General features: G+C 48.4%; 1 protein-coding gene across 1 annotated transcript in view; it reads right to left on the bottom strand.

Moving 5' to 3' along the window:
* Positions 1-7,829: 7,829 nt before the first annotated feature.
* The window catches only part of LOC119389294 (alpha-aminoadipic semialdehyde dehydrogenase), a 70,869-nt gene continuing 56,722 nt past the window's right edge, over positions 7,830-21,976 (bottom strand). Inside the window, exons 6-8 of the mRNA XM_037656503.2 lie at positions 10,683-10,889; positions 10,531-10,623; positions 7,830-8,060 (exon numbers count right to left, since the gene is read on the bottom strand). Coding sequence (XP_037512431.1) covers positions 7,941-8,060; positions 10,531-10,623; positions 10,683-10,889 — 420 coding nt within the window. The 3' untranslated portion in view covers positions 7,830-7,940. The remainder of the gene's footprint in view (positions 8,061-10,530; positions 10,624-10,682; positions 10,890-21,976) is intronic.

Raw genomic sequence — 21,976 nt, 5'->3', positions numbered from 1 at the left:
TTGCGTGTTTTGTCGTTGAAGAACACGCTCAAGTGCTCACTTTTGCTACTACTGATAGCTTTTGCTAAATCAGTAAGGTTCATAGAACTGCACAGCTTTTTCCCTTCCATTTTCAGCTTTTTCAGTGACACATCAAGATGGCCATCAATAACTGCCAAAACGGCCTGATTGGCCTTTTCTTTGAAAGTACTGTGAGTAAGCACACAAAATCCACCTTCTTTATCTGCTGCGAGTATGCAGAGAGAGTTTTCTACCAAAAACAAAGCAACACTCCTTACACTCAGACCAGATTTTAAGGTATTACAACGATTCAGGACATCTACACCCTCAGCTACACAATGTTCTTTTTCACAGTCCGGAGCCTGCTGAGCAATATCACATACCATGGCCAGTAGTTCCGGTGAGGATTTCTTTGGTTGCACTGCAAAGTTGAGGCCCAGCGAGAGGACTTGCTCGACGTTGGGGGGTAATTCCACGTCAGGCATTGTGTGCACTTTACCAGGAAGTACTCCCTGGTGCTGCTTTCCCTTCCTGCGAATTTCTCAGCTGAATCAGCCGGTGCCTCCAGATGAATTCAGTAGTCTGCTCTGCAAGATGCAGGCACTCTCCCAGCTGCCTCGTGCCGGTTGACGTACTTGTTGACTGTTGAAGGTGCGCCCCAGGGTAGACTCTGTAGAAGCGAGCCTGACGGTGCCATTCACTTCGAAGAATCTTCATTACCCGAATGCCGTGACTGGATGGCACAAAACCACCAAACAGCCGCAGAACTTTTGGTGGGAGCATTCTTATACGGATGGAGTAGGAAAGCGTTCTTGCATGACAAGCTGCAATGGCGATTTGGCTTATAACGACGGAAGGGGGAGGGAATTTTGTTAAGATTGCGCACATGACGCGAATAGTCAGAGCTTATTCCAGAGCTTGCGCGACCACCAGTGGTAATGCTGGAAAGTTTGATGCGTGATGTGTAAAAGACGGCGCATCCCAGCGATGTTCAGTTTATCGACGGCCGACGCTCTGTTCGCCGCTATCAGTGTACAGTGTGTATTGCTGTAGTTAGACTACGTTTCCCTGCCACAAGTTAGGCCGAATAAAGAGTTCCATCTAGGACACACCGACTGCTGCCTCTGTCGACGTCACGACCCCGTGACAATATAAATAGCTCGCTGTTAGCATGCTGGAAGACGTACGCCTCGTGGCCTATCCGTCTAACGCCGCGCGCTGCTGAGCGAGAGGTCGCCCGTTCGATTCCGCGCCTCGGAAAAAGATTTTCTATATGTATATACAGCTCAGACCATAGAGTTTCCTACAATACTTACTAGAGGGAACTCTGGCGCTAGTGTCTATGGGAGCTGCAATGCATCGCGCTTCAGCCAGCATGGGAATCATGGGTAGTACACGGATTTGTCTAAACTTCGTTCTTTCGGCTCCGTTTGGCTCCGCGTCGGCTGCATCCGCTTTGTCGCAAAATGAAGTTCAGCAAAAATCAGCAGTTTCACTTCACCACTTTAACTTCTTTAGGCTCACCGATTCAAATCTGGTCACGAAGTTCACAACGATCCATTCTTTTATCCGAAAGAAAACCAAAACATAGCAATAAACAAAGCCACAAGTGCGTTCGAAGCCCGCAAGCACGAAGACTAGGCAAATCCGTGTACTACCCATCATTCCCATGGTGGCTGAACGATCGCAGCGCCAGAGTTCCCTCTAGGTCATTTTAGGAAACTCTATGGCTCAGACCACTTATAACGTAACCGCTTACAGCGCAGTACCGGCTATAATGCGGTTTTTTCTGACTCCCGTTTACTCTCCCATAGAACTGCATGTATACGCATACCGCTTATTGTGCAGACCCCCGAGATGAAAGACCGGTTATAATGCGGCTGCCGGAACATTCTCAGAGATGCGAGGGTGCGAGCGTGCTTCTCAGCGGAGATGCGCCGGCGGGGTGAGCGGCGACGGCATTACAAAGGAGGAGGGGACGCGGAACGAACGAACAAGGAGCGGGGGGAGAAAAAAAAAAGGGGATGGCTGTGGGGGACGGCAGCCCGGCGCAGGTGCGTGGTGTGAGGAGGGGGAGCGGTTGCGCGGCCGACGGAGAAGCCTTTGCCCCCTTCGGCCGCTTGACATGCGCGCTTCGTCGTTGCTTCGTCGGTAGAGCGCAGATATCGCGCGTGCAACCTCGATTCCCCCGCAAGTAACAATGCTTTGAGACGCGATTGAGCTTTCGCCTTTGCCACCAACAGGCGGACTTACAAGCTTGAAAGACTTTTTCAGGATAGTTGCCGCGGCTGTTCTCCCGATCGCGAACCGAAACTTCGTTTCACGCGTGATGCTCTCGGTTTAGCTCGCGAGTGCGATCTCTTCTACTCCCGATCTCCGTGTTGCCTAGGGCAAGCTTCTCGCGGTGGCATGCCAAGTTGCAACGCGCACGCTAGGCCTAACGAGCGCTAGCTGCCATGTCGGCGGCCGCGGACTACAGAAGTTGCGGTTTGGTGCCGAGTCAATGAAACAATTTGCAATTGTTGCATTTAGAAGGGGTGACTTACATCTTTTACGAAAACGCGGGCGTGCGTGTGAAACACTCGAGTGGTGGTTTGTGGTCGCCACCGTTTTCGACATCGCGGACGCGCAGTGTGTTACCGCGGCGACTTCCCGTGACGGCGCATTTTTTCCGCGTTCGTTATGTCGGCACCGCAGGTCCGCGGACGCTAACAGTTCAACATTTTCAAATGTAAGCAGATGCAAACTTACGCCCCAGTCGCATGCCGCGATAGTCGGAATCGCGCGCCTGCCTGTTGGTCATGTTTTGTACACGTGCAACCTTTCAAAAATGTTGTTTTGGTTATAGTGCGGTACCGCTTATAGTGCGGATATTCGCGACTCCGGTGACTTACGTTATAAGCGGTCTATGCTGTACATATATGTGTATATAGCTTTTATATATACATGCATATACATACATACCATGTATACATACATACATATGTACAGTGGCGCTCAATATGACTTGCAACACGGGAGCGCGTGGCCTCACGAGTTCAAAGATTGTGCATGGCTTCAACTTGTTTTCATTTCAGCAACTAAATGATATTTTCTTATTTGGAATCATCCCCGAGTGCGACAACAGCGTTTAGTTATGAAAATAAGGGCTAGTGGAAGCCATGGGCAGTCTTTGCACTCGTGAGGCCACGCGCTCCCGTGTTGCAAGTCATATTGAGCGCGACTCTACATACAATGTACACACACACACACATATAGATCGGCCTCCGATCGAAACGTCGACATATAAAGTTTTTTAGAAGCGTATACTTTTCCATATTATATATCCTTTATACGTATATGTGACGCTATGAATGAGAGACGTCCAGCGTCACATACGGCATACTTTTATTCGATAGCACGCGAACTTCTTCCTTGTCGGCTTCTCCTGAATGGCCTCATACGTCACATGATTGTTTACCTACCTACCTACCCCCGAAAGAAAGCGAACATGGTGAATGACACGACAAAAGAGCAATAGCGAGAGGTCCGCATGTGAAAAAAGCAAAATCTCTGGGAAGGTCCATGTCACAACCGAGTTCTATAATCTCGCCAGGACTATAAAACAAGGTTCAGCAGTCTGGCAATATCCAGCACACAGCTCTGGTGGGTGAGGCTGGCTGTTCCACGTCAAATGACATGAGGTTTCCCGGCGCCAGGATGCTGATGAAAGCACAGCTTGAGCACTTGTCAGAAATGAACAAGGTTTGGATACCTTGCAGATTCGGCAGGTAGGATGTCGTAGGCGTTGGATTTTTTGTCGTGGCTGGTACGCACGCTTTGGTTCCAGTTTATGTGCTCTTTGATCGATGATTACAGGGTGACGTCTCTGTTCTTGTGGAGCAGTGGGTAGCTTTGTGCCTTTTTCGTTGTTTTCCTTGGGGCAGAAGGCGTTCTTTCATGGGCACATGCTTTACATCTTGAATTTGTCTTCGGCTTAATAATCTTGTTTTCGGACGTCCTTCACCCCGCGAGTACGCTTCGGAAGAAGTTTTCGTTTGTCGTTGTCCTTGTCGCAGTATCTGTTGTTGTTGCCTAAGTTGGTCAGCTGGCTTGTGCTGGATTTGTCGATGTTGCTGTGGAAATTGCTGATGGTCTTCACCATTCATGAGCATACACTATTCGTGGTCTCAGCGTAATTCACTGGTGGTACGTAAGCATGTTCCATGTCAACCGAAGTAAGAGCTGTCTTGACGTTTTATCCTTGCGGCTTATATATAATGTTGGCTCATTATTGCTTTGACTTTCGTGCGTGAGAGCACTGGGCGATGATATCGCGGAAGACATGGTTTGGGCAGATAGCGATACAGAATACTTGTCTCTTTGCGGAATTATTGAGCTAAGCACTTGTGACTCAAACACGTCCGGATGGCTCGTGGCTTGGTCGAGTATTTTCCCAATTCATCAACTCCTCCATTGTGAACGTAGCGAGCTTTAGAGGCGGCCGGTGTGCGTATGAGCAATCGAAGAGCCACATGATGTAAAACCAGGTGGTGGGCCGCGTATGTGAGGCGCAAAATCAAGTGCTTCGGGTGGTTCAGTAATGCGAGTCCGATAATGCCGTGAAGTGGTAGAAAATGTCGATGTCTGTGTGGAAGTGAAACCTGGTGGAAGGCTCGGTCTTTTGGGAGAACGGAATGGATGCCTTTCAATAATCAGAGGCTTTACATTGTTAGTTGGGAATAGCAAGTTCATGCTCTGTGTTCGAATTCGTGAAGACTTCTTCTGACTCTGACGATTGAGTTCAAATGTATCCACATAGCAGGTTACACAGGAGTCGTCATCGTATTTTCTAAATCAGATGATCATTTCCTCTTTGATCTTGTTCCATGATTCATCATTTTGAAATATGTGTGTGAGGTAAAACTTGAAAGCTTCACCAGTGACGTAATTGTTCAAGTCGGCGACCATGTCCTGCTACGTCCATGATGCAGTAGTAGTGCGGCGTTCGAAAAGGTTGAACCATTCCTCTACGGGTCCATTGTCCGCTGATCCAGCGTACTGTGGGATGTCAAGGTCTGTATTATGCTGCCACGATGGTGGTCGCTGTGTACAGCTAGGACCTGCTTCGGTAGTCCATGTGTGGTCACTGTGTTTTGTTGAGAACTTCATGGATGATGTCCGGCTGATGAAGTGGCTGCCAGGTCTTCATCCCGTTGACTTCTGTGGCACTATGAATCAGACGTCCAGTGGCACGGACGCCATACTTTTATTCTATAGCACACACACTTATTCCTTGTCGGCTTCTCCTGACTGGCCTCATACGTCACATATATGCATACATATACATATACGGAACATGACGGCGACCGTAAAAACCAGCTGGAGTGTCCATATAATTGCTATCACAATAAAAACTTCAGCTACTACAACGGTTAAATCGTGATCATGGGTGTTAGTCGTCGCGAAGGCAATGCGCCACTGGTGTCAACGTGGTCGCATCCACGTCAAACGGTGCTATAGCTGCCAAACACCAATAGACATTGTACAAGCTCTCAAATATATCACTACACAATAAGCACTACTTCTGTGAAAACACGTTTCACTTTCGTATTATACCAATTCATATGATGGAGGGATCAGCCATGTTTTTTCCATCCTCACCATGTACAGCATGAATACAAGAAGCAAGAACAAAAAGGTTATCGTCTAACCACCTGTCGATTCGAAATCCATTATTCAGTTCTCCCAAAATATCGCTATGTTCTACCCACGTTTCTATTTTTAATTTTACTGCCTGCATCGCCAACCTGTATAGTACCGATGTAATGGTTAGTGGTCTATAAGAGCTAATGTCCTTTCCTCCCTTGCCTTTACAGATTAAGTTCATTCGGCTTTTTCACCAACTGTCCGGTATTTGCCTGTCCTGTAAGCATATTTATATGGCTTTCAACAGTGCTTCTTTAATGTTATGTCCTAGTTCGTTGATGAGGCTGATGGGGACCCCATCTAAACCCGGGACAGTGCGCTTTGGAATTTTTCCTTAAGCTTTCTTCCAGTTGAAATTCTCAAGTACTAGCTATACTGCTAATAAAATAGCCACGCGCTTTTGGGGTTAACCTCTGCAGCTACAAAGGATGAGTTTTCTATTGCACCATAAAAAACTGGGTCGAGAAAAAACTTGTCAGTCCCTTTAAATCAGTTACTCTACTTTCGCATTTCACAAAACAAAATATTGCAAGAATAAGTTTCTCACGAAAAGTTTAGAAATATAATTAATTTCTCATCATGCCGTGTGGTCGGTCTTTTTATCTCGACTCAATAGGCTATACAATTCGAAATGTACTACTAGGATTGACAGAACATGGTGCGCACACAAAACACAGACACTAGAAGAAAGACTGAAACAACACAGGCGCTGTGTTGTCTCTGTCTTTATTCTAGTGTCCGTGTTTTGTGTGCATGCCATATTTTGCTAAAAATGAACAAATACCAACTAGCCCAATTATCCGTGCTTCTTCGGATTTTCCCACAAGCCTTACTTTATGACCCAGGTGCGGTGAGTGTTTGTGGGTTCATCTAAATTTTTCATAAACAAAATATGCCAGCAGAATATATCCATATAATATGCTTAGTAATAATGTGAAGCGATTTTCAGTGAAATACACTTAGTTTACTAGAAAGAAGTGGGACAGCACTGTCCCCTCGCCTCGTGAGGGCACCAGCCTGCAATTCCTTTGCCAGATTTCTCGCACAGAAAGGCCCGAAGCAAGTGGTACAGAGGGGCACTTCAGATACTGTGCAAGAAAATTTCTGGTGGACCTCATTTCCAGCTGGGTGCACAATCTACACCTGTGCCTGCTGTGCTTTGCTAAGTGGCTCCGAGTGTGGCCTCTTCGCATACTTTAGCTCCTTTCTGTCAGTATATGCCTAAATTTCCATCCAGATATAAAAAAATTGTGGCTATGAATCAATGTGGTGTCAGTGAATGCAACGAATCCTGCCAGTGCATTTACCACTCAGGTTCACCAACTCCACCCAGGTCTGAGCTTTTCTCTTGTGCATTCGTGTCCCGACCGTCCATCGATCTCGTTATTCTTTTCATTCGACCCTCAACTTCAGCTTTTGCTCTCATTTCCACTGGGGCCACAGTGGTAAAAAAATACAAAAAAGAACTTCAGGGCTTCCTCAGTCATAAAACACTCTTGCGATGTAACAATGCATATGAAACTTTGCAAAAACATTTATACTTGCCTGTCAGGCTTAGCAAGAAAAAGCTTCATTTTTAGCTCAAATACACTGACATGATTATTGGCTGATATACTGCTCCAATTTCCAAACAAAAACTATAGTTGCATGATGGAATTACTTGTGCCAAAATCCAGAAAAGGGTTCAGCCATTCCATACCTTCCTATCAACAGTAGCATTAATAGCCTCACACACACGCGCACCTTTGTGTTGACCAGGGTACCAGTATGGGACGTATGGGCATCGTAAATGGCCTTGTAGCATAGTGTGGAAACAAACAAGGACAAAGATGAAGAAACGGATGGGCACACGCGTTTGTGTCCTTTGTCTGCGCTATGCTACAAGCGAACACCTTTAGGATTTCTAAGCAGCATCTTGTCGTGAAATAAGGTGTCATGTACGCATGTACACTAAAGACTAGGCAAAACCTTGATGAAGATGATGTAAAGTTTAGCAAGAGGGACATTTTTTTTTTTTTTTTGTTGAATCACATACTTGTCAACTTGAAACTTTTCGTGAACACTTGATCAAAAGCAGTAAATCCGTACTTATTGCCTCTACAAAAGGGTTATCACAATAAATGCACAGAAAGGGCCACCACTTTGCTTCATCTGCAAAGTTTATTGAACTGTGGAAGACTGTTGAAATGGCATTACAAAAATATGAGGCACTTGTGGAATGTAACAGGTGCAGCAGCAGCAGCCGCCTTACATCACTGGAATGTGATGCCCTGAGCCAAGGGCAACTGCTTGCTGTAGTTGATGGTGCAAGTGGAGCGTCGCATGTACTGCTTCCACGAATCGCTGCCAGACTCCCGACCACCACCTGTGTGCTGCACAGAGCATGCTGGTCAGTCCCATCTCCCAAAATGCTAGCTTCTACTTCAGCAACCCACTAAACAAAGAATAAGTTAAGGAGCTCAAGCGTAGCCTAGCCAGCTCTTCTAAACTTCACGGCTAAAAACAGGCTTCCAGTGCGCGATTACGGAGCACGCTCCAACTCCCAGACGGTGCACGAGAGCTCGTGCCTGCTATGGCTTCCAACTCTCTTCACTGATATGTTCTCTGTCCCCACTCGTTCCTACTGCAGCGTAGCCGGTCATGTTCTCAGCACGATCGCAAACACTGTGCGGCACATCACCCGAATCGCAGCAGGATATACCCAATGAAGGGACGACCGCTGCCATAGCTCAAATGGTACAGCACCGGACACTTAATTCAAAGGTTGCAGGTTTGGTCCCTGCCGGCAGCAAGCCATCTTTTCGTCCATTTTTGTATCACAAATAGCATCCCCTAAACTTTCCTTGCTGTCTGTTAGTTCTCGGTGTGTCTAACAAAGAAAAACAAGCCCTTCAAATTGCCCTTCAACATAGATGGCAAGTGTTACATAAAATCAGTGTAATTACATATTGCACAATTGTTAAATAGTGAGTAAAAGCTCTACCAACCATCAAAGCAATTTTTTTTCTTTGAAACTGGAATCCTCACTCGCTGCACTTTCCAAAAGCCAGGAATGCAAAAGTATGTGCAAGCTATTTATTCACATGTGCTTGTTGTGTGATGCTCGGAGCTCTACTGCAGCGCCGATGTGAGTACATCATGTGCCATGTTTTTATTTCATACAGACAGCCCGAAACTATTTATGAGAAACTGCATCACTGCAACTGCACTTTTGTTTATGATGGTTGAAAGTTATTGATTCACAAGCATTAGAGAGGTGTACATGTGAAGCCCACCATATTTATGAAATTGGCACCCACCCGTTTGCATAACAAAGCCACAATACTACAGACTCTGTTGAATGCCCATTATTCACTTTAAGAGATTGTGCAGAACAATTCAAACAACACTGAAGGCTAATGATGGCTATCAAAGTGACATAACTGTGTCAAAAACGTGATATGTGGCACATCACAGTGGAGGATTGGAGACTACTTCTGACACACTGCATTTTTGCAACGTACCTAAATCAAGTACACACATTTTTCCATTTCGCCTTCATCGAAATGTGGCCGGAAAATCGAACCCACATCCTCAAGTTAAGCAATGCAATGCACACTAAGCTAACACAGTGGGCGGGGCTGAATTGGAGATCCTCCAGCGACCATCCCATGCTGTAGCTTAGAAGCAGTCAGCACTGTTGAGTAGAAAAAGGAGCAGAACAGCCACATAGGTGACAAAACCAAAGAGGTAAGCCCTTGCATGACCAGTGCCTAGCTAAGGTATGGCAGCTCCACTGCTGTGAGACCCGAGGGTGGCACCCAGCGATTCCCGTCCCCACTGCTCCGTCTACCAAAGCTTTGACGTTGGAGGTAAGCATGTAGAGTGTCCCCGGCACGAACAGAATCTTGTTAGGGAGATTCACACTGTGTGCGTGACATGTGCACTACTTTTTGCTGCGCTCTATCGACTTCCTGCTTATTATGGCAGTTGAGATCCCCCATCAGATGCAGCACTGCTAAGCGTGGGGGGGAGGGGCATTTGCTCGCTCGGTGAGGCGGTGGCGCCCTCTCTTGCGTGGCCCCGGAGTCGGCCGCCGGTTTAGACCTTGTTCGTACATTTTAACCTGGTTTTGAGCATTGCTAGCCTTGTTATGGCCTGTATTGAGTGCTTTACTGTCAAGCCACATGAGATGCTTGGACAGACGACGAGCCGGGCCCCTAAAGTGCTCCGCAATTATAAGTTGCCTTAAGTGACAGCAAAGTTCAAAGCCTTGTTTGAAAAAGCACAGCTCCTATAGAGACATGGCTCCTGCTGAAAAACGATGTGGCCTAATGGGAAGGCCTTGAATGTTTCTTGCATGCACCAAAGTGCTTTGGCACAACACCAAGCATGCAGAACAAAAGTACTACATGAGAGTACAGTAAAAGAAAACTTATCGAAGAACATTTTCTGCAATATGTTCAGGAAGAAGACTCGTAACTGCAACACATGAAGCTTCCACAAAAGATAAACGAGCCCCAGGCCTCCTACATTTAATGAAACAGTGGTGCTATGAACAGACACATTCAAGCAGCACTGCACAGTCAGAAAACTAGTGCATATATTATGGGAAGTGACTTTCCATCGACACCATTGGATGCCATAACAAAGACTGGAGCTTTAAATCACAGGCTGCACATTTCACTTACGAACGAAAAGCTAGAGGACCAGGCAAAAAGAATGGCCTCACAATTGCTGCCACACACTTGTTTACAACGGATGCTGTCCAACACAGACTTGAAATGCTTGCGTTCATTCGTTGCTGGCTCACATTCATGTATCTTCACAATTCACAATGGTTCTATTAGAAAAGGGGCTCACCTTTTCACCACCAAAGGCACCACCAATCTCTGCTCCGCTTGTTGGAATGTTCACGTTCACAATACCGCAGTCTGAGCCCTTTGGTCCCAGCCACTAGAAAGAGATGGCTGGGTTATTGCCTGGCGCCAGGCCAGTGATGTGCAGGTGAATACCTTGAAGACGTTGCCCAGGCTGCCCGTAAAGAGGCTGCTGGAGAGGCCCTGCTCCACCTCGTTGTTCCAGGCGATGGCTTGCTCCAGGCTGTCGCATTTGAGCAGGTACACGATGGGGGCAAAGGTCTCCCGATGCACCACAGGTGCATCGTGCGCCAAGCCAGTCACTATGGTGGGCTCCACAAAGTAGCCGTCACCCGCCAAGCGCTGCACCAGTTTGGTACATCACGCCATTCAGTGGGGCCCAAGATGGGAAGCAAACGCATTTCCGGCTCATATTGTGATTTGTCAACTACCTTTTTATTCACCGTATGAAGGAAGCAAATTCTGAGGGCCCCGTTTGTTTGTTTGCCACAACCCTAATGAAAAGCAGCAGATAATGAAGGGATTGTACGGAGTAATTGTGAAAGTTAGCTGCACCTGATTTGAGCCCCACGAAGGAATGCACAGCAGAGATTACTGGCCGCTTCCATAATGCAACACAATACGAGTCATTTTGACCCCCATCCATCTTGGCCTGAGCACAGAAATATTTTGTCCATCAATCAAACATTCATTTCACCCTGTGCAATGACTAAGTTTATGGGCAAGTTTCTCAAGAAGCTGAGAAAGTTTTGTGCACAGTTATTCAAAAACATCTTTAGGGGTTGGAGGCGTCAAAGTAAGATGAAGACTGCTGACCACTAGTCAGAACAGAGAACATCCACCTCCAATGCAGAAAAAATGAGAGGGGCTCCAAAATGTCAAAGATTTCACTTTGCAGTTTAATGATCTTTTTGATGCATCGAACCAAAACTATCCTAAAGAGGGCACAGCTTTGGAAGCAAAGACTTGACAGTGCTTGCTTCGTCAGTACATTGGTTAAACAATTAACAAGTTGTGCGTGCGAAAATACTGCGCTCAAGTTTCTTGACTGATCAAACCACTGAAGGTCTTCATGTAACCATTTTGCTCACATTAGAACAAGGTACCTTGTTCAAGAATATCAGTCTAAATATGCCCTCACTGGCAAATTTAAGGAGAGATGCTACTCGAAAAATAGCATTTTTTGTGGAAATTGTCACTTTTGACATTTCACTCTTAAGTTATTTTTGGTCATTAAACTTTTATTTCCCCAAAGGTCAAGGCCGAATTCAGATTACAAATGGGTGAAAAATCCCTTCCATGTCACTCGGGCCTCGGCGGCAGCAGTTGTCTGGTGCAGAGGAAAGCATCAAGGCAACTGCGATTACGATTAGTTGAAGCAATACAACATATAATGCCATGCGAGCATCTTGCTTTAATTATTCATCTAGCAGCAAGTCACAAATGCTGTCCGGAAGGAGCGATTTCCTGGTGGGAGCACAGGCGAGCTAAACCTCTTCAGGAGTCTGCACCAGATTACATTCATCATCATTTATTCACCCTTAAAGGCCCTTTTCAGGGTATTACAAAAGGGGGGGGGGGGACAAAAGCATCAATAACAGCATGGTCATTATTACCAGTGGCGTAGCTAGAAATTTTTTTCGGGGGGGGGGGGGGGGGGGGGGGGGCTGGCATGTCTATATATATATGGGTATAATACAACGGAGGCGTTGTCAACAGTGATATAAATATTTAATTCCCAACAGTTTCGGGAGGGGCCCTCCCGAAACTGTTGGGAATTAAATATTTATATCACTGTTGACAACGCCTCCGTTGTATTATACCCATTACCCGAGAAGAACTGGCCCATTGAACCATATCTACACTTATATATATAGGCCTAGTGCGCAGCAGCTTTGAACCGAACAGGCAGCGCCACCAGACGCCCGCGGCTGAAAAGTTGGGATTGTCGTTTGTTGCTCCCGGGCGCACAGTCACGGTAGAAACGCAGGGCTCCTCGCCGAAAGGACGCAAAAACGTCGCAGTAGTCCGGTACTTTTTCGTACTTCTGCGTGCATGGCTAGCACAAGAGCTGTAGGAACACCGTTCGGAAGCAACTAGCTTTAAAATTCTGCGGGTTACCTCAGAGGTCGGACGAAAATTAAAGACAACTCTACCGCAGCTGTGCGGGGCTGCGTAAGCAACGCCTCGAATTCCGTACATAAGTGTCCCCACTTTCGTGCGTTTTTTTTCGCCTTTTATTATTTATTTAAAATGTATACACAAGCTTACAAGGTCACAAAGAAATAGGAAGATAGCAGGCTGACAACGGCCACCTAGAGGGGCAATGTGCCTGTCTGCGTCTCCTGCTCTCACGCGTGATTTCTTGCCAGCCAGAGCGGCGAGCAGGGGTAGCCGGTGCGGAATCAGACACAAATTTGCCGCGTCCTCTTCGCTGAGAACGAAAACAGTTCGGTATGGCTCAGCACACGTAGAGCATTGAAAAATCAAAAGCTCACCTCCACTCGTTCGGCGTAGTCCTCGGTTTTCGATTGCACTCTGCATTTCCCAATAATGTCGGAAGATTCCATCGCGCACATCAATTCTTCTTTCAGACCACACACTGACCACTCGCGTGCAACTTCGTACCAAGCGACCAAGAACTCCTTTTGAAACACACGTTATTGCAATTTCAATCCTACGGGAACCGCAGAACAACAGACGATCGTCGTTTCTTGTCCTCACGTTCACGCGCGGGCTGGCGGCCGTGGCTGGCGATGCGCTTTCCTAGCAGACGGCAACCAGTGACTGATGGGCGCTCGCTTGCAGTCTCACTGTCTGTGAAGTGTGTGCTCGCCTGTGTGTGTGCGTGCGTTGTGAGCGTGTTTGTGTGTGTGTGTGTGTGGGAGGGGGGGTGGGGGTGGTCTACTGTTCCCCGTGTGGTGTCCAAGAGACGGAAAAGAACTTGTTTCCGGCGCAAACAGCTGTTTTTTGTCGGCTTTTCCTTTTTTTTTTTTTTGTTGGTAGGGCTCGCAGTTCGGTTTTCAGCGAAAAGAATGACTGAGAGGGGCCTGTCTTCCTCGAATGGCTTGAGGCGAATAGGGGACGAAGTTTTTTTTAATGGTTACGTTAACAAGAGTCGCTGCATGCTGGTTTTTCGGCAGCTTTAAACGGCTGTAGTTTGAGAGGTTTTTCAGACAGGAAGAAAAACATAAATAAAGATAAAGATAAGTTAGCACAGCGTATTTACACACGCAGACAGAAAAAAAAAAAGAACTACGGCGGCCGTTCTTGGAGAACAGCGGCCGCCGCAACCGTAGCCGCCGCCTTGAAACATGCAGTCGGGCCCGTAGGCGACAATCCTAACAGTGCGCCGCTAGCCCGATAGAGGGCGAGAGCAGTAGCGCCACCATACCAGCTCACAAGGTCTATACAGTCGCCGACCGTTTATTCGGACTCGGCAGGAACCGCCGAAAAGTCCGAATAATCGGGAGTCCGAAAAAAAGGATTCACCAGAAAAAAACACATTTATTGGCCCAGCGGCCGGAAAAAACTTGTCAGTGCGCGTCTGTACACATGTACGCTTACGCGCGACCAAGTCGGCCTGTATTTCAGCCAATGTTTGGCCACCCGTGATGGTCGGCAGTAGCACTGTAACGGCCTATGCTAAATCCGCATTTGATGACTGGTGTGGGAGGTGCGTCATCACGGCAGTCACTGTCCACATGCGCTGGTTCGAGTAGCTGACGGATATCTCATCGCCCAACTCGGCGAAAACTCCCAAGGAACTTCCACCTGGTGAATAATCGTCGCTTTTTTCGCCATCGTCACGGCCTTGTAGTTGCCACGTTTCTTTAGTTCCGACGGCGCACATGGAACGGGCAGCGTCGGAGCAATTTCAGCAGATCAGGCCTCGCACGCCAAGCAACAAACAAGGGAGCGGGACACTAAGCTCGGGATGCAGATCAGGCCTAGCCACAGAAACATCTGACAACGCAAACCCTCACACGCCAAAAGGAAACGACGCAGAGCTTCTGTTGTCGTACTCTCTTTGTCCGAATTAGGATCCGCGTCGTACTCATACGCGCTGTCATTCTCCTCAAACGCCGCACCGAGCCGATTACAATCTTGGCTTGGCTTGGCCTGCTGTTCGGCCGTGGTAGCCGTTCAATGGATACTTGACTGGCTAAAGCCAAAAGGCAACCGTTACGTGTAGCCAACAAACATAGCCTTCGAGATCGGTAATTTCTGCGTGGATTTTTGACACTGGCACGATCTCCAATTATAGCCAGTGCAACATTTCAGTGCTGGCAACTTATCAAAATTTTGTAAACATTGCTGACAGCTTGTTATGGCGGTCAACGTCGCACTCGATCAGCCAGCCGGAGTCCGAAAAATCGAACGGCGGACTGTGGGGCGTCCGAATTTTCGGTCGTGAGTTTACATTACTTCAATTGGACGAGTGGCGGTGCCGCGAAGGTGTCCGAATAAACGGTCGGCGACTGTGTGTGTGTATATATATATATATATATATATAGTTTCAAAAAAATCAAGCACGTAGGAAAAAGTGTTCTGTAAAGGACTGACGTCTTGGCCGCGGGTCCGGCCTTCGTCCGACGAAGACCGGTCCCGCGGCCAAGACATCAGTCCTTTACAGAACAATTTTTCCTATGTGCTTGATTTTTTTAAACTTTTACTTCCGGGTCCTATGTTAGCACTTCATTGTTATATATATGTATATATATATATATATATATATATATATAAGTGTAGATATAGTTCAATGGGCCAGTTCTTCTTGGGTAATAGGTATAATACAACGGAGGCGTTGTCAACAGTGATATAAATATTTAATTCCCAACAGTTTCGGGAGGGGTCCTCCCTTCTTCGGGGGACGAGTTAAAACTGATGTCGAAGTTCGGTCTTGCTTCTTGCCGCGTCGCTCTCTCGCCTTCAAGGACATTTGAGAGAGTGGGGGAGATAGCTTACGAAAAAAGAAAGAAAAGGGGAAAAAAGAAAAAAAAACGGAAAAAAAGAAGAGAGAATAACACCGACGAAGTCAGAAAACGAGGCGAGGAAAAAAAAAAAAAACGCTAACTGTGTATGGCATGAAGTCGTGGAAGGTGTTTCTCGGTTCGCGTCGGGCGCAGGGCCACCCAAAATTGTTGTCGCGGAGGGCAGAATGAGGCACCTGAGGGAAGCGTCCCCTTAATGGGTCGGCATACCGCCTTTCATCTTCGCCCGCTCCCTGTGAATAGGCTCCAAGTGGTGGAGGAGCGTAAGCACTTTACATTGTACAAGTAGTGAAAAAACATGAACAAAAAAATAAACCAAAAATGGGGAGAAAAGAAAAGCAAGAAAGTAAACGACACTGCACTCGTACGAGCCAGTCAAGAAACAGGCATGGTCCCAATTATGATTCCGTGTTGCCAAATTCATTTTGGCTTATCTCTCGGAGGCAGGAGAGTCTTCCAGGGTCCTCATTGATGCCGGCTGTTAATGTTCTAAATTTAAAGATAAAATATGCCTCACGTTGTTCGCGCGCGCGCGTGTTTTGGAAACCGGACTGTAAAAGAGTTACCGTATTTACTCGCATAATCCTCGCACTCGCGTAATTCTCGCACCCCCCACATCGTCCAACAAAAATGCGATTTTTTTTTTTCCTCGCGTAATTATCGCACCCCGAAAGATCGCAGCATCAAATGTCGTCTGCTTCTTCCAGCCAATGATGATGATAGCGCGCGGCAGCCTAGCGCCATCTCTTACGCATCATGCATACTACCAGCGCACGGAGCCCTAATCCAATCCAGGCCAAGCCACAAGTGAAGTTCGCGTACCGAGCGCCGTGTTTAGTGTTAAGCCCAAACCCCATATGCGCGAAAATGCACGCGACAGCGACGAGCGATGCTATGAGCGACGAAACGAGCCGTTCGTGCGACGTGTCGCGTGGTCGATTTCGCGCGATCGCTCGGTTTTTCAGATTTGGAATCCGTCGCTCGTCGCCCGGAAGTGCTGTGCTCATGCAGCCAATAGCAAAACACCGGAACAAGATGTATCAGTGACGTACTGCTACAGTACTGCTGATTGTCGCCGCTTTCTTATCGACGCGCATCAACAACAACGTTCATCAACATGGTCAACGGCGACGAGCGCAACGTTGACATTGTTGAACGCGAGCGTGCCCTCAGGGACGGGAACTACAAGTCCTGCGCCGTCGGTGACGCGGCTTGGCGGCACGTAGCAGCACTGATGGGATCGAAAAAAATGCTGCAAGACAATGATAAACATTTTATGTACCATTAAGCAACAAAACATCGTATTTTACATTGCATACCGCTGACTACGGGCCACTTTTGGCACGAGTAAACGCCCTCATGCCAGCAACAGTGGAGATCGCTCGCTGAAGCCGTCGCGTGAATGGGGTTTGCCCATCCAAGCGACCGCTTGCGCGAACACGATCTACGTCGCGTCGCTCGTCGCTGTCGCGTGCATTTTCGCGTATATGGGGTTTGGCCTTTAGTGTTCCGTTTCCTTCCGTGTCGCATGTGTAGTAGCGTCCATTCTGCAGCAACACAATGGGCCGATACGGAAGCTACACAGCTGCTTTCAAGTTAAAGGTCATCGATTATGCACTTGAAAACGGCAACAGGGCCGCCGGCAGGCACTTCGGCGTGGACGAGTTTTGTGTGCGCTACTGGCGACGGCAGCACGAAGAGCTGAAAGCCACCAACAAAACACGCAAGGCCTTCCGTGGGCCTAAGACTGGAAAATATCCACAGGTTGAGGCGGCACTGCTTGACTACATCAAGGGTCTCCGCGCGGACGGGTGTGCCGTTTCGATCGACTTGATCCGAAACCAGGCGCGCATAATTGCCCGGAAGGAGGGCATCCCGGCGCAAGATTTCCGCGCGAGCAACGGGTGGGCCACACGATTTATGCGCCGAAGTGGATTGTCACTCCGGAGGCGGACGACTTTGTGTCAGCGGCTACCCTCGGCGTATGAGGACAAGATCGTCGATTTTCATCGATTCGTGATTAGGATCCGGGAGGAGAACTTCCTGCTCTCGCAGATTGGAAACGCGGATCAGACGCCGCTCAACTTCGACATGCCTTCGAGCACAACTGTTGAACAAAAAGGTGTGCGGAGTGTGCACATAAGGACAACAGGTGCCGAGAAGCAGAGGTGCACCGTCATGCTTGCCGTAACAGCGGATGGGCGGAAGCTGCCACCGTTTGTTATTTTTAAACGGAAGACCCTCCCGAAGGCCAAGTTCCCCCCTGGAATTCATGTACGAGTACAGGAAAAGGGTTGGATGACCGCTGACCTTATGGTCGATTGGGTAAAGACTGTCTGGGGACGCCGCCCAGGGGCACTTCTTTACCCATCGCTGCTGGTCGTCGACAGCTTCCGCGGTCACCTTGTCGACTCCGTTCGGACGAAGCTGAAGGAGCTGCGGACTGATCTCGCCGTCATTCCAGGCGGTCTGACATCGATGCTGCAGCCTCTGGACGTATCCTTGAACAAACCGTTCAAGGATAATGTTCGGAGGCTGTATGCCGAATGGATGGCTGAAGGCGACCATGCCATGACTCCCGGGGGAAAGATAAAAAAGCCGTCAGTGGAGCTCCTCTGTGCGTGGGTAATGGAGGCATGGGCCATGATTTCCCCAGAAATCGTAGTCCGCAGTTTCAAAAAAACTGGAATTTCCAACGCCTTGGACGGGACGGAAGACGACGTGGTTCACGATGGCGATGGAGACGATGCTGAAGCTGGCGACGACTCTGATGACGCCGCTACGAGCGACGTCGACGGCAGTCTTGACTCTGACTCCGAGTAGTTCGGCCAAGAGACACTTTATTTGCTAGTGGCTTTAGTGTCTGCAAATAAACATTGATTTGTGTTAAACCTGTAGTTTTATTGTTAAGGTAAGTCTTGTATTAGCAGTTTTCATAGCTTGTAGTTAGTTGCTGGCGGGAGAACCTCGATTTGCGGCCGCTTCGTTTTTTTTTTTTTTTTTTCTAGCGCTCTACGTTTTCGCGGAAAATTTTCCCCGCGTAATTCTCGCACCCCCCAACTTTCCATCGGTTTTCTGGAAAAAAAAGTGCGAGGATTATGCGAGTAAATACGGTACGCTGATATTTTCAAAGCTGTGGTTTGGTAAGCGCAGATGTCTGGATAAGGGTAGCTTCGGCAGTGAAGTGGCGTGGTACCGGTGATTATTAAACCGCAGCCGAAATGGCGTGCCCGTTTGGCCGATGTATTCTTGCCCGCAGACGTTACAATGTAACATGTATATCACATTGCTGGAGTCACAATTTAGGTTTTGGGCGATGTTGAATTTGAAATCTGAGAAGCTTGCCTTTGATTCACGCGTTGTGACCATGTGTGGGCATACCTTGCAACGAGCTTTTCTGCAGGGGCGGCACCCTGGCTCAATTTTGGCGGGGTTTGTTTTTGCTCTGACAAGAATGTCCTTCAGGTTTTTTATATATATATATATATGCCGTGAAAAATCAACGTGCTTCGTACTCTCTCTTGTTCTTATGTATATGTGTGTGTGTGTGCTAAAAGCTCGAATCGCAAGTCGTTAACAGTTCAAAAGTATATGCTTAACGGTGGTAATTATAACACAAGTTCAAAAAAAAACAAAAGCTGGCCTACGTATGACCAGGCCACGGTGGTACGTCCCGAGAGCCAAGGCGTCGAGCAGTTCAGCAGAGTGCTGGCGAGTCTTCCGTCGGCTGGGATAGCAGAGCAGTTTTTTCCCGGGTTTTTCGCCACTTATGCAGGTGGCATTCTCAGCATGCACTGGCAATAAATGAGCGTAGATCGACCAGTGTCAGATGCGTCCTTGAAAACTTCCGGTTGGGGGCCGCAGTTATTGCAAGCCGATGGTCTAAGACGAATGAACCTCGATTGCTGGAGTTTTCCTTTGCCACACTTTCGATTCCGAGCTAACGCTGTCGCATCGTTTAGGTCGAAGCTATGTCCTGTGCAGGAGTGTGCATGGGCGCTGTTGCGACTTGGGTGGCGTGGTCATTGTGGTCACGAGGGGGCATTGTGCCCAGAGCAGGACAAATTGATGGAAGAATATACTTTATGTACAAGTATCATCGTTCAATCTCAGTGAACAGACACCTGCGCACTTCGGTGCGCCGGTTCAAGTAACATGGTTAGGGTCCACCCCCTCTTTCTCCTCTCAATGCAGTGGCCACGATTCCACCAATGCGGCAGCACTGGTAGGTGCATAATGAAAAGCCCACCCCCCCCTCAAAAGTCAATGTCCAGTTGACGACGTAGTGCTCAGAGGTTCAAGACTGACACTTCGAATGACCCTTTTTGAAGAATTGGCGGCTCGTTGACCCCACTTAGTCGCACCTGGACGGGATAAGGCCAGACTCGTGAGAGGATGCACGGCGTCGGAGAGGCGACACCGCAGGTGCACGGAGTGCTGCTGTTTCTCCCCTCCATCCCGCTCAGAAATGTTCTCAGCCACTCAAGTGTAGGAGAACGGCGATTAGCATCGGCGGTCGAGACCGCCAAGGCAATGGCACAACAGAGCATATGTGGCGAAACGTCCATGTCATTTTGTTAATAATTGTTTCGTTAAGTCGGAGTAAACCTTTCACAATCATGAATTCACCCGTCTTTTGGAACGTTTTTGCATCTAAAGAGATGTATGCATCCTGCATCTGAGACTTTCTCATGGAAACATAGCGACGTCTTCGTTCCCAGCCCGGTCTCTACAGTCCTTTACGTAAGGGGACATCTCCCAGAAAAGCGTTCATGTGCACTGACACACGACAAATGAGTATCTCCCTCACGGCAATGTTCCTTTTCCGGAAAGCAGCTCCCGCATCGACTATTCGAACGTAAAGTGTTCTTGGCTCTCGCACACAGCATGCATAACTCAACAATGCAGCCTTTCAACGAAAGCTCTGTGGGTGCCACCTAATCTCCTCTGTGATGTAATTATGCCTGACCCCCCGAAAATTCACACCCGAGGCAGTGACGTCACCCTCGGTGCACCCGCATCAAGTTGCTAGTGCCGACACGTTGAATTCCGGCAGTGTCATTTTCATTGTAAATAGTGTGTTGCATCATAGTCTGCACAGTGGGTGCCGTCAACAAAAGCCCCAACTGCAACAGCTTGTTTTTTTTAATGTTTTCTCTCCGGCTGGTTTACTGAGCAGCGCTTCTTTTTTTCACTTCTCTCACTTTATTTTTTTTGGAGCGCTCATTTCAGAAACCGCAGCTAGTCGCGGAGGCCACGAACACCTAACGAGCTTAGTGCGTGTGCTATCGGCGCAACTTTCCTAAGCAAGTTGTCCTTCACAGCAACGAAATCTTTTTGCCCGCAAGTAAGGCGTATTAGGTGAAAAGACAAAGATACTTGTGTCGTACAACCCCTCGTGGCAAGCGGAAACACCAGTGTAGTAAAGGTCACGCCACAAGGCGGCACAAATGCTACGCACACGGCCAGTACACCGACGGCGTCGGAGTCGGGCACGGTGTCAACAGATGCGGCGACGACGGAGTACGACACGTTGCTACAATTCCTGGACAGGCTTTTCACTGAGACAACAAACGTGCTAGCCGAGTGGCACGTTTTCACAAGCCGCAAACAAGTGCCCAGGGAAACGTTTCTTGACTTCGTCACTGCGCTCAAAGAAAAGGCCCTGTCATGCAAGTTCGGCGCTACATACGACGACAGAGTGCGGAACCAAGTAATTCATGGGGTCCCCAACGCGCATGTCAGGGCCAAGTTGATGTCTTGCGGGGAAGCCCTCACGCTGCAAAGGGCAGAAGAAATTGCACGCGACTGGGAGGCGATACAGAAAGCCAACGCAGCGTTTCAAGAAAACGAGCGGCTACTCGGCTCGCACTCCGGTTACGGCGGCAGCATCCAGTGCGTCGCAGTGGCTCAAAATGGCAGGCCGGCTGCTTCGTTGCTCCCTCGTGTGACTCATCATGGCGGCGGCTTCCCCCCCAACGCGGGTGGGCGCGTCCAAGATGGCTGCCCTCTTTGCGAACCTTCCTCAGTTCCTCAACATTCCCGGCAAGCCTCCTATTCCATGGCATTTATGGAGAAAAATTTTCCAGGTTCACCTGAAGGCAGCCGGTGGAGGCAGCTGGGAAGATGAGCGACGTGCGTCAGCACTCCTCTGCGCGCTCGGCATCGAGGGACAACACAAATACTTCGCGGTGCAGGAGCAGCTCGAAACACCATGGCAAGGGGGCCTTTGTCACCTTCTACATGACAGCACACGGCACGTCACTGCTGGGGCTCGACGCCATCCAGCAGTTGGGACTCCTGATCGACGGCGCAACGTTGACGTGTCGTCTGGCTACACCAGTTTCCTCGCAGCTACCTGCAGGTGTACCTCCGGGGTTCGAGCACCTGCCTGGCCGGGCCAAGGGGCGGCAGCACATCGTGCGAGTGTCTGCC

Source organism: Rhipicephalus sanguineus, chromosome 4 (genome assembly GCF_013339695.2).
Source record: "Rhipicephalus sanguineus isolate Rsan-2018 chromosome 4, BIME_Rsan_1.4, whole genome shotgun sequence".
NCBI classification, from domain to species: domain Eukaryota; kingdom Metazoa; phylum Arthropoda; class Arachnida; order Ixodida; family Ixodidae; genus Rhipicephalus; species Rhipicephalus sanguineus.
The sequence above is the reverse complement of the archived record's forward strand: the minus strand, read 5'-3'. Positions and strand labels throughout refer to the sequence as shown.